Source organism: Bos javanicus, chromosome 6 (assembly GCF_032452875.1).
Source record: "Bos javanicus breed banteng chromosome 6, ARS-OSU_banteng_1.0, whole genome shotgun sequence".
In the NCBI taxonomy this organism is placed as follows: domain Eukaryota; kingdom Metazoa; phylum Chordata; class Mammalia; order Artiodactyla; family Bovidae; genus Bos; species Bos javanicus.
The window spans coordinates 59719959-59733084 of NC_083873.1; the positions used below are offsets into that span (position 1 = coordinate 59719959).

General features: G+C 42.1%; 1 protein-coding gene across 4 annotated transcripts in view; it reads right to left on the bottom strand.

The window, feature by feature from the left end:
- Window positions 1–2729: 2729 nt before the first annotated feature.
- The window catches only part of RBM47 (RNA binding motif protein 47), a 176562-nt gene continuing 166165 nt past the window's right edge, over window positions 2730–13126 (bottom strand). For all 4 annotated transcript variants that reach the window (XM_061421195.1, XM_061421194.1, XM_061421193.1 and 1 more), the window contains 2 exons: window positions 10421–10620; window positions 2730–5513 (listed from right to left, as the gene is read on the bottom strand). In XM_061421195.1, coding sequence (XP_061277179.1) covers window positions 5274–5513; window positions 10421–10620 — 440 coding nt within the window. In that variant the 3' untranslated portion in view covers window positions 2730–5273. The remainder of the gene's footprint in view (window positions 5514–10420; window positions 10621–13126) is intronic.

A 13126-nucleotide genomic window follows, 5' to 3' on the forward strand; every position in this document is an offset into this window, starting at 1 on the left:
GGTGGGTGCCCCCTCCCATTTCATAGCCTTTTCATCACTGTCTTATCATGCCTGGGAGCTTCTGGAGGGCAGAGGGGGGTTGGTTTTGTTGATAACCGCCTCTCCAGTGCATCTTCCAGTTCTGGTAGAGAGCTGGCACTCGACAAGCGTTTACTGAATAAATAAGTGAACAAAAGCATAGGAAGGTGTAAAATGGAAAGGCTTAATGCAGTTAAGACAGTGGAATGCATTCACACTACAGTTTATAAAGAGGAAGAGAAAGGAAATAACTTTCTTGTCTATGATGTACCCAGCTTATTTAAAAATTTATTTATCCAGGCTTTTTAAAGATTCATTAACCTATCTGATTTTCACAGTAACCTTATGAGGGTATCATCTCTTTTACCAATTAAGAAACTGGTGCTCAGAGAGGCAAGGTGTCTTTTCCAAGGTCACACGGCTGGTAAATAGCAAAGCTGGGGGTTCACACCCTAGGCATCCAGACTGCAAGCCCAGCCTGTTTCACCAGGCCACAGCGCTTGCCAAGGGTTTGGGCGATCACTGAGGGACACCAGGCACCTAGACAGGGAAGACTAATGAGGGGAAGGAGAAGGAAGGCCATGTCTAATCTGATAGCCTAGAACTTGGAACTGAAGCAAAACATGTCTCCTGAGTCTCATTCTGTGTTTAAGCCTAATCATGCCCTTGCCCTTGAATGGTCAGAGAGGAGGAGTGTGTCAAGGAAGTGGCAGGACAAGGATAAAACGAGTACATCTGTGTTATCCTACCACTAATTTATTTTTTAAAGTTGAAGATGCTTTTTTTTTTTCTTTAGGGTCGTTGTGTCAAATGTGATTTTTTTCAAAACAGCCATGCCGAAATGTCACATTTCATGTTTTATTATTTTTTTTTAATTCAACTCTTCCCAGAACACTTTATAATAAAGATAACATGTAATATACTATATACATCTCTTTAAAATAGTCAAGTACCCTAATGCCCTTAAAACAGGGTCTGGTAAGCCAGTAAGGTCAATTATAGTTGACAAAATCCACTCAGCATGGGGCATGCCATGTCACAGCACCCAGTACAACGTTGGGACTGTTCACAGGTTATCCTTCATTAGGAAAGAAAAATTAGAACTTTTGTGTTCTAGTTGTTTTTACTTCCACCTAAATAAGTGCTTATGCATGTTGTCTTGACAGATATTTTTGGAATTTAAAAATTGGGGATCTAGTCTAGTTTAGAATCAGAAGGGTATAGTTGACTTTACAGTCGTTTTTTAGTCCCATCCATAATCCTTGACACAGCATCGTAAGTCGAATTCCTTCCATCTACCAGAGAATTTTAGCAGCTCACCTAGTGCTATGTCTTCCAAGCTGAACGTAGGCATTTCAGCCATTCTACCTTCAGTTCCTATCCTGAGGAAAGAGGCTGCATGTGAAAACATATTAAAAGTCAACAGAAAAGAAACTACTTTTGGAGAAAAGCTTTTCTTTTTGTAGGCTGTGAAGCAGGCTGTTGGTACTACTAAATCTATTTTCAGGGTCAGTGTGCTGAGACTTGGAGTCTGAATTTCTGCCCTGGTTCCTACGAGCTGTGGGACCCTGGCCAGTCACATATCTGTTCTGCCTACTTCACTAAGTGCTTGTGAGGTCCCAAGGTGATGGAAACCAAACAGCCTTAGAGCCTAATGAATCACACAATCGCAGCATTTATCCCCACCCAACACACTGTTTACGAGCTTATTGGGTCTGTGTTCTCCCACTTTAAGGTAAGCTCTATGTGTACAAAGTTTTGTTGGTTTTGTTCATGCTGTACTCACCACAGCACCTAGAACAAAGCAGGGCATTTAGTAGAGGTGGAAGAAATATTCCGTAAGATTAATTCTTTTAATTCATTTTCTGACAAGAGCAATCAAACTCTGATTCTGCAACTTAAAGGGCATCTGTGCTCATCTCCTAGAACTAGATGGTATCAGCAAATCTCGTTGATCTCTCATTTTGGGAAGTTCTCTGGCCTTTACTGTCTGTAAGAAAGACTTTATCCTTTTAAGAGGAAGCAGGAAGTTAGAATTCCAAGAACTGTGGGTTGGGAAGGCCCATAACCCAGGCTACTCAAGACTAACTAGGTAAAATTCTTAATCAATGGCAAAGCTGCGTGGGGCAGTTTTTAGAGGTAATTCCACTGACAAGCTACCACTTTCCCTTGAATTGTTAATTGGCTTTGCTGATGGATCCCACCTGAAGTTAGTGATGATGTATAGAGGAAAAGGCAGTGTCTTTCTAATCTTGCTGCACGCTGTCAAAAAAGGTGAAACGGAAGACTGTGGTTTCCAGTGCGGTGACCAACATACAGGTCACACCAGTACTTTCATGAGACCATCGAACAACTCAATGTCACATCAACTGAGTCCATGTATATATCTAAGTGTAAAACCCTTGGGATCATAAACAAACTTCAGCACTGAGAACAGTGACAGGCTTTGCCACATCCTACTCTGATCCAGATGCTAAGTAGTAGTTGAATGCTCAACTTTCTACCACCTGAACCCAAGGCTGAAAACACTGATAATTCACAATTTTTACTATGTACCTCAACTTCATTAATAATTCCAAATCAAAGATATGATTTTCTCCAGCCAGAAACAGTCAATTCCTTCTATGCTATAGGGTTTTTTTCTAATTTTGTTAGGGGAAAAAAAAAAAAAAGTGTATAAAGAAAACACAATTTAAAATAAGGTACTGAAATTGCTTTAAGAAAGTTTTATTTACTGCATACATCCTAAGAATGTATTGTAAATGAAGCAAGATCTAAATAAACTTAAAAGCTTTTCAAATACAAAGCACTAAAGATAACAACTAAACTGCCAGCATGTTTGAAAACAGAGAACTCGAAAGCTTTTTTTTTTTAAACATTTTTATACTTTGTTCTTAACCCTAAAAAAAAGTTCACATTTCAAGTTACAAACTTACCTCAGTAGTGTATATATGTGAAATGGTTTTGAAACAACAGGAACAGGCAGACCATAGGTAGGTGGGAGGCTCACTGATACTTAACTGGCTATGTCACCAACATTTATTTTTAAGGTAGTTTGGTAGTTGCCATGTTAAGACACCATTTTTTTCCTTTTTTTTTTTTTTCCATTTTTGCAAATAACTTACAGGCACATGTAAAATACAGTAAGATCCCTGGGTCAGTCTCATCCAGTGAACCTCTGTGCTAATTAACCCTTCACTGGAAGGAGAGTAAGAGAGCACTTCTTTCATACAAAGTCAAGGGATGGGGGCTGAACGCGAACTGCATTTGGTTGGATTACTCATTACGACGGATTTGAGTTTGGATGCAGCTCGCTGGGTGCATCATCAGAAAACATTGCACAATTACTTTCTGTCATTTAACAATGATGGAAAGGAAGGCTAGGAATGTTTAAAGGCCTTTGCAGGCACTCAATAATCTTATAGAATAGTTAAATAAATATTGCTTATATATAAAAAATTCATCCCACCCTAAGATGAGGGAAAAGAGAGCATCTGGGAATCTCTTAATTTAAAATGTAAAACAGAACTAAAACATCTGCTAAGGGCATGATCCTATTATCAATCCACAATAAGAATTCAGCCATCAGCAAAATTCAGTGAGTGGAAACATTTGATGGAATCTCTAATATGACATAAAAACACAACTATGTCCTTGCCATCTATTGCACACCTCACTTCCTTGTTAGAACCTTAAAAAAAAATTCCAAGTTGATGTATTTCATAACGTAGATGACAATCTTAACATTTTACTGTATTTTACATTCACTCTGCTAAACAAAAGCCTTTAAACAGGCACAAAACACTGCAACAATACATTTACTTCCTAATAAAACAAAACTGTTTAATAACATTGAAATAAAATGGTTTTGTTTTGCATTCAACTATATACCATGAATTTCTGCAACATAAAACAACTAAAAATGAGCATTAGGAGATATTTACAAACTATCTTTTACTCCTACAGGTCTCTCCTCCTCCTCCTGGCTGTGCACGCCCCAATTCAGTTCACTTGCCACATGCACAGCAACAACGGAGGGAGGCCCTGTTCAATAAACATATTTCCAACACCCCTGACAACCACAGACGTTGTGCATGAAACATGATAAGGCAACTAGAAGCATAACCGTCTGCTAACAAGAGCCTTTGGGGTCTTGTCTATAATAACATTCTCTGTCTCTACAAACTTAGACTTCAAAACAAATATAATAAAAGCATTAAGAAAGGAGTGAAGGTTTCATATTGGACAATTAAATAGCTATGCAAAGATGCCTTATGCAAACTATTAAAATCTTGTGCTTACACATACTCTGCTATTGAAAATAGCTCCCCAACCAAACCACAACCCTCCCTAAACAAAAACCCATACAAAACAAAAAACCCTAACAAAAAGAAGTATAAAAGCCATCAATGTTCTCTGTCAGAGTAATTAATTTGTCCTTGACTTGCCAAATATGAAGGTGGGTCTGGGGAAGGTTGGGGGCGGGGGAGGGTGAGTGGAGGGTAGTGGTGGGCGGTGGAGGGGACACATCTAAGAGCAAAGGCACGTGGACAATGAGTAGGGGCCCAGGACGAGGGCAGCAGGTGACAGCGCCTTCCAGTGTTTGGACTCAGAAGTGTGACAAGTCTTTTCAACATTGGCCTTAAGGAGAGGTCGAGCGTTTAAAGAACAGAACCATCATGAATAACACGTGGTTAACACCCGTCAACCCTTAATTCCAGCAGAATAGAGGTTTCACTCATTTTATAATTGCACTTTCCAGTATAACTTTTAAAATAATGTTTTCTGTAGTATTTTTAAAGCACTATTGTTTGTATCTTTAAATATTGAATATATTTTTCAAAATAGTTCCCTAGCTGCTCAAGTGTGCTTTTTTAATATATACTTGATATATTATTGAAGGTACTACAAAATAGAAATCTCTGGAGTGCAGAAGTTAAGAAAATAACCTTCATAACTGAAAATATATCCTTAAAAATACAAAAACAAAAACCTCTATACAAATGTACTACCACATACAAATTTTTAAGAGATGGTGTTTAAGGCACAAACCATTGCAAGTCTCTTAGAAATGTATGAACACAGGTCTGCTAAATTGAAAACAGTCTTAAAAAACTAGTGAAAACTTCATGTAATATAAAATATTCCAGTATGGTATTTGATAACATTCTTCGCGTTCAGGTTTCGTGTGTGCTAACCGAACACGGTCTTTCTTCATAAATAGTAAAGTGTTCCTTCAGTGGCGGCGGCGGGTCTCAGTAGGTCTGGTACACGTCGTGGATGGGCACCTGGATAGCAGCGGCGGGGAAGGCCTGAGGTATGTAGCCTGCGTATCCGCCGTACATGGCAGCGGCGGCCGCTGCATTCTTCTGTAGTGTGGCGATCGTGGCTGTGGCTGGAGCAGCAAATGGCACATAACTGGCTCCGTAGATCCCGGCAGTGGGAATTCTCTGAACATTTGGAGCCACCGTGTACACTGGAGTTATTGGGCGACCCTGAGGGGAGACAGAGCATCCTTATTGATCACCTGTAGGTATCTAACCAGATAGGCGGAGACACCACCCTAATGGCAGAAAGCAAAGAGTCTCTTGATGAAGGTGAAACAGGAGTGAAAAAACTGGCTTAAAACTCAACATTCAGAAAACTAAGATCATGGCATCTGGTCCTATCACTTCATGGCAAATAGATGGAGAAACAATGCAAACAGTGAGAGACTTTATTTTCTTGGGCTCCAAAATCACTGCAGATGGTGACTGCAGCCAAGAAGTTAAAAGATGCTTGTTCCTTGGAAGAAAAGCTATGGCAAACCTAGACAGCATATTAAAAAGCAGAGACATCACTTGGCCAACAAAGGTCTGTATAGTCACAGCTTTGGTTTTTCCAGTAGTCATGTATGGATGTGAGTGCTGGACTATAAAGAAGGCTGAGCATCGAAGAATTGATGCTTTCAAACTGTGGTGCTGGAGAAAACTCTTTAGAGTTCCTTGGATAACAAGATCAAACCAGCCAATCCTAAAGGAAATCAGCCTTGAATAGTCACTGGAAGGTCTGATGCTGAAGTGGAAGCTCCAACACTTATGGCCTCCCTGATGTGAAGAGCCAACTCACTGGAAAAGACCCTGATGCTGGGAAAGATTGAGGGCAGGAGGAGACGGGGCAACAGAGGATGAGATAGTTGGATGGCATCATTGACTCAATGGATATGAGTTTTAGCAAATTCAGGGAGATGGTAAAGGACAGGGAAGCCTGGTGTGCTGCAGCCCATGGGGTTACAAAGAGTTGGACATTATTGAGCGACAGAACAACAACAACCTATCCATTCATTCAACAACCCCATTCATTCATTCAACTCCCAGGGGTGAGGGAATGACAGAGAAACAAAAGTTTCCATTCTCAGGGCAGATGGATAGACAAGCAATAATCGTAAGGGACTGAGATAGGAGCCATTGAAGTGGAGTTGCATCCTCAAGGCACATTCAAATTCAACTGGTGACCATGACAGAACTGGAGTGTTTAGGGAAAGTTCAAATACTCTGGAATCTTCTGCCCACCATTCTACTCAATCAGCCTATGTACCAGAGCGAGCTAGAGATGGGAGTTGAGGTCTACCCTTTACTCAGTTGATCTCACTGTAATTATGAATAAGTATTTTCCCTAAAATACATGCCAGCTGCCTCAACTCATACCTAACTGAAGGAACATGGTGTATCAAGAATGGAGTGAAGCACAGTATATGACTTTATGGAACAAAGTACACAGCTCTCCCAAGGGCCAGCATCTTAAGCTGTGACCTAAAAAGACTGTGATCATACAGGATCTTCAACAAATGCATTTGCTTCAGTCATCGCCAACCTAAGATATGATACCACTAAATATACAGTTGCTGTGGAAGCTTAGAGAAGAAGCCAACAAACTTGAGGAGCAAGAGGAAGTGTCTCTGAAGTGGAAAATTCTGAGCTGGGTTTTGAAGGATAAGTGGGGCTTCCCTGGTGGCTCAGATGGTAAAGAATCTGCCTGCAATGCCAGAGACCTGGGTTCAATCCCTGGGTCAGTCAGATCCCTTGGAGAACAGAATGGCTACCCAACCCAGTGTTCTTGCCTGGAGAATTCTGTGGATAGAGGAGCCTTGTGGGCTATAGTCTGTGGGGTCACAAAGAGTTGGACAGGACTGAGCAGCTAACACTTTCACTTTCACTTGGATAAGGTGGGATTTCCACATGAGGAGGAAGTGGGGAAAGAGGCGCTATCTGAAGCTGCCTTACTGTAGATGCCACGCTGGCTCTGAAAGTCCAGATGGTTCCTTCCCTCCACTTGAGAGTGAAATATACTACATTTTCAGAACAAGTAGACAAGGAAGACTGTGGTTCAGTATTTTCCAAAATGTTTGCTACGGAGTTCATTCTGTGGACTGCTTAAGGGAAAAGGAGATTTTTGGTAAAACAAAACATACATTTATTTAACAAAACATCTTGTGTACCTTATGTTTCATAGAATGCCCTGTGGTACAAATAGTTTAGGATATGCAAAAGGGAGAAGTAGATTTAAAGAAATTATTTCTTCCTGGGTTTTATAAAGGAATTACTTATCATTCCTTTACAAAAATCTCCAAATTAGAGTCACAAAATTATGTTCAAAGAACTTCAGAATTGAAGAGTCATTTTTTTCAACTGTAATCCAAATAATATCCAAATGATAACAATAACAGAGATTACAGTCTGCTAGGCACTATTATGGAGAAGGCAATGGCACCCCACTCCAGTACTCTTGCCTGGGAAATCCCATGAACGGAGGGGCCTGGTAGGCTGCAGTCCATGGGGTCGCTAGGAGTCGGACACGACTGAGCAACTTCACTTTCACTTTTCACTTTCACTCATTTGAGAAGGAAATGGCAACCCACTCCAGTGTTCTTGCCTGGAGAATCCCAGGGACGGGGGAGCCTGGTGGGCTGCCGTCTCTGGGGTCGCACAGAGTCGGACATGACTGAAGTGACTTAGCAGCAGCAGCAGCAGGCACTATTCTAAGTGCCTTATTAAGTGACACTATTGAAACATCATCACAACCACCAATGAAGCTGGTGGATTATACGGAGAAGCTTAGATGTTTTAAATGACTTGCACAAGGTGACACAGCTTTTAAACAATGGGATGTGTGAGTCTGGCACCTGTGCATTTAGCCTTGCATTATCCTGCCTGCTACAATGCAGCCACAATGAACGTTAGTAACACTTTACAACCAAGGAGAGAAACTTTGGAACTGGGAAGACTGTGGTTCATAGCAGGACACAAGCTATCTTCTCCAAATCTGTGGACATCTCTTTAGTGACAAATGCACAAAGGAAAGGATCACCAGGAAGGTGACATCAGAGAGAAACCACTCCATGTACAACAGTGCAGCCCAACACCTGAGCTCAGGGCTGTGTGATGAGGTTGAGTTGAGTGTGGGGAGCTGGGGAGGAGGAGAGAAAAAGGCCTCAATTTCCCCTCCTCTCAAAAAAGGGATGGTTCTTGCTCTACCTATACCACTGACTTGCTGTGAAGATTGAGACATTTTGAGAAATAAACGTGAAAAAAGGACTGTCTACACATGCAAGCTTCTTTTTCTAATTGCCTGCAAAGGCTATATGGAATTTTGGATTTAAATGGCTACAAAGGAACATCTCTGAGCTCCTGCAAAACAGGAGGAAGATCGAAGGTGTTCCCTAGGAAGGTCACTGGGAACCGATCTGTGGTTTCACTCTGAACAGTGTTCTTTTTACCAATCCGTGGAGCTTAAAATGCTCCTTCCTCTGCTGCAGTTTGGCAGAGAACACAGAGGAGGTAGAGGACGGAACGTACCAGAGAACCCAGGTCAAAGAACTCAAGGCAGGACAGACAGTACTCAGCTTTGAGGGACAGCAGCGGGGCCACATACTCAAAGAAGCCATTCCCACATTACAGAGGAAGTGGCTCCAGGCATTCTGCAGAATATACTGGAGGAGGGAACAACTGCCATAGGACTCTACTGATGATGACAGCACACTGAACAAATCCCAAGCCACAAGACCCCGACGCCAGCATCCGTACAGACTGATATAAGACAGAAACAGCCTGCAATCCAGAATGTAATCATGAAGCCTGAAATTTGGGCCCAGCCACAGCTGTGACCACTCAGCGAAGACCAAAGTTCACAAGTTTCCTAGTAAAGAGGAATTAGAATTAGCAGAATTCCACTAGGTAATGCTTGTAGGTTACTGTATGTATTTATAGTCAGGACACAGTAATAACTACCTTGTGAGTCATTTCCAACCCAAGACTACTGCTGGGGTTCACAGGCCTAGCTGTTTCAGCATTACTGAGGAGGTGGGACAAAATATGGATTCTAGAACCCCAGCCCAGTTCTGCTGAACTGGAGTCTTCTGGGGTTTAAATCTAAGAATCTCTGTTTTATAAACATGTCTCCTCGATAATTCTTATCCAGTTAGATACAAGACATCCCTGGCCTGAGTTTTTATGCTTATGGATTGATGAGGTGTTTGATATTCACTGCTTCACAAAGGATAGCTTCAACAAGATTATTTTTCTGTCTAGGAAAATGATATATGGTATAGATATTCCCTGTGTGCTACATATTGCAGAAACAAAGAAATATATATAAGATGTGGCTCCTGGTCTGGAAATACTTTAATTGGGGAGACAGAACATAGAACTTGACTGGTAGTCAAGCAGCCAATATGGAGATATACAGGACAGATGGTTTCCAAGGTGAGGTAGATGGAAAAGGTTCTAGAGAAAAAAACCAGATAGATGAGAACACTATGAGTAAAGGTGAGGAAGGAGGATGGAATGGTAAAACTGGATTGGGAGGAGAAATGGGAATAGCTGGATATGGTTGGGAGAGTTTTGTAAAGTTTCGTAAATCTTTACAGACATTTCTGTCTCTCTACAGGCACTCACATATATATATGCATACGTATATACCTATGGATATACTCATAGAGAGGGATGGAGGGGAAGAAGAGGGGCAGAACTTTAAAAAACCTTTACTGAACTATAATCTGGAATGCAAAACTACAATCTGGCATGAACCCTGGGACTCCGTGTGTCACCTCTGTAACAATAAGTACATGAGTTAAAAATTATCCTATGTCATTAAAAAAAAATAGGATGTATAACGACACTGTGAGAAATTCCATATGTCATTTTTGCATATTGCTTCCTATCTTTAATACACTGGCAACTTTAGGATAGTACAATTCTTATCTAACATTTTCCTGTCCTGTCATGATTTATCTTACAAAAATATTTCTGTCACTCAGACCCATAGTTCTAGCAGAAAGCCAGGCACAGTGTCAGTGCTCCTGCAGAGTATTAAGTGAATCTGTGATACATGAGACCTCACACAAACACCGCAGCAGGAAGCCTACCTGGAAAGGCGGTGGCGTGGACACGGCAGGGATGACGGCAGCGGCGGCTGCGGCGGCCGCAGCAGCACTGGCTGGGTCGGGCTGCACAGCGATGGGGCTGATCATGTGCTCCATTGTGTGGATTTTACCATCTTCAATCATTTTAGGGGCCGGAGCTGCCTGAAACATGGAATATTGGGCGCCGATGGCAGGGATGGCCACTGCAAAAGAAGGAAAAGGGAAACACAGGTCAGTCACTTCCAGGCACTGAGGGAAGCGCCATCACTTCCTCAATACTTTTAAAAACAAGTTTAGCAGCCAGGGGCTCTGCCTGCAAACGAATGCTCTCTCACTACAGGTGCTACCCAAGAGGAAGAGAGGGGAGGTGGAGGTATCCTATATCCCGCTGGACTTTCAAAAGGAACCATGTGGGCAATGGGTGGGATCTCCCCACGGATCCTCAGGGTACGCAAGCCTACAGTTAAGTTTTACCCACATTTTCTACTGCTGCTAACAGAATTTAGAACAGAATAGCGTTTAGACTCGTATTCTTGAGGTCCTACAAAGCAGGAAAGGGCCTTGCAATTTTGAGAAAACAGGATCAGAATAAGAAGTGAGAGCAGAGGGTTGAGGCCCAAGAGTGTGAGAAGAGCCTGCCAGTTCCTTATTACCTATCTTACTCAGTACCTGCCCCACTGCCCTTTTTCACTTTCACCACGTTTTAAAGAGCAGGTGCTATTGAGAGTTTCATTCTGAGAACTCAGAGGTCAGTGTATATCCTCCCCGACCTGCCAATGCAAAGACATGTTTCTGTGAATAAAGTTCAAAGGACTCATTTCAACCAGAGGATCAGACAGATCACAGTTTTCGAATGTCAATGTATGCTGCTGCTAAGTTGCTTCAGTCATGTCTGGCTCTTTGCGACCCTATGGACTGTACAGCCCGCCAGGCTCCTCTGTCCATGGGATTCTCCAGGCAAGAATACTGGAGTGGGTTGCCATGCCCTTCTCCAATGTATGATAAGGAGAGGTAAAAAGACCAAAAAAAAAAAAAAAATAGCCCTGATTTGGGGGAGTTTGTGTGTGTGCTGCATGTTTTGAGGATGGTAAGAATATTGAAATGCATACAACAAAGTATACTTTCACTTATTTTTATTTTCCAACTGTAGGTAATTTCTTCGAATAAAAGCTGATTTGATATAAGTTAAAGAGAAATGCTTGCATGCTGTGTGCTCAGTCGCTTCATTTGTGTCTAACTTTTTGTGACTCTATGGACTGTAACCCACCCAGCTTCTCTGTCCATGAGATTCTCCGGGCAAGAATACTGGAGTGGGTTGCCCTCCTTCAGGGAATCTTCCCGACTCAGGGATCAAATCCACGTCTCCTGCTTTGCAGGTAGATCCTTTACCAATGAACCACTGGGGAAGCCCAAAGAGAAATGACTGTAGGCTAAACAATGATACAGTCATTCAATAAAATATATCTAAAATCTAAACCAGATCTTTTACCTGCCTTTCTATCTATATGATCTTGTGCCTAGATACTTCACTATTGCCTGGTGTTCCTCCTAAAATACAGAGTTCTAATTTTCTGAATGAATCAGAAATAGAGGTCAAGGGGACAGGGTCTAGAAAGGGCTATAAGTTTGAGCTACATCTGAGTTGTACTAAGCAACTCTGGATTGTTCTGGCTACCAGCCACAGGAATTTCTACCCTACGCCTCAGAACACAATTACATGCTTAAAGATCTTTGAGTTCTTTTCTCTGGGCTTCCCTGGTGGCTCAGCTGGTAAAGAATTTGCCTGCAATGCAGGAAACCTGGGTTGGGAAGAGTCCCTGGAGAAGGGAAAGGTTACTCACTTCAGTATTCTGGCCTGGAGAATTCCATGGACAGTCCATGGGTTTTCAAAGAGTTGGACATGACTGAGCGACTTTTCTTTTCTCTAGTTAAATCTTAAACTACTGCCAATGGGAATACCTTTCCCAACAAGTAGAAGTGACAACTCCTGTATCCAGGCTCTGCTTTATGGAATTAGAGAGAAACAGGATCAGTTTTATATTGCTTGACGCATCAATGACATTTCCAAGGAAATCCAGTCTAAGAAGTCACTTAACTGCAGAAGTGGCAGAATTTTTTTCACAGGCATTAAAAAAAAAAAAAAAAATCACTGGATTACTTCAAAAGGAAGCTCTACTGAGAAAAGGCCTTGTAAGCCCCTATGTGGCCAATGCCAACCTACACTCCCTATACACAGCTCCCTTGAAACCGTTTTAGCCAGGGTAAGGAGTACAGTCCTCAGCCAACACGAAGTCAGAGGAGCTGAGCTTCGAAGTGCGGATGCTCTCAAAGAGCTCTTCAACCTACCCTCCATGAGACTGGGAGAAGGTCTGGAGGAGTATCATGATGGAATTTCCCATGTGTTTGGGTGCTTGTGTGGTGTGCGCACATAAGGAGTTTGTGCCGTGCTCACACTGTGCAGTTCAATAAAGCTCCCTGCAGCTTAGGATTAGAAAGAAGACCTGTCTCAGATGACTGACGAGCATTAACAACGTTGGAAAACTGGTTTGTGGGGCCTGGAGGGTGGAAGCAAAGTTCAAGGTCCTTAGCTTCAACTACTTGAGTGCCCCTACCCTCAATCTACTGATCCAGCAAGAGGCGGAAATGAGAGCTGGGAATTAGCTGCAGAAAGTTTCTCTGCTGCCTTACTCCCAGGTGTTCTGGTTGGTT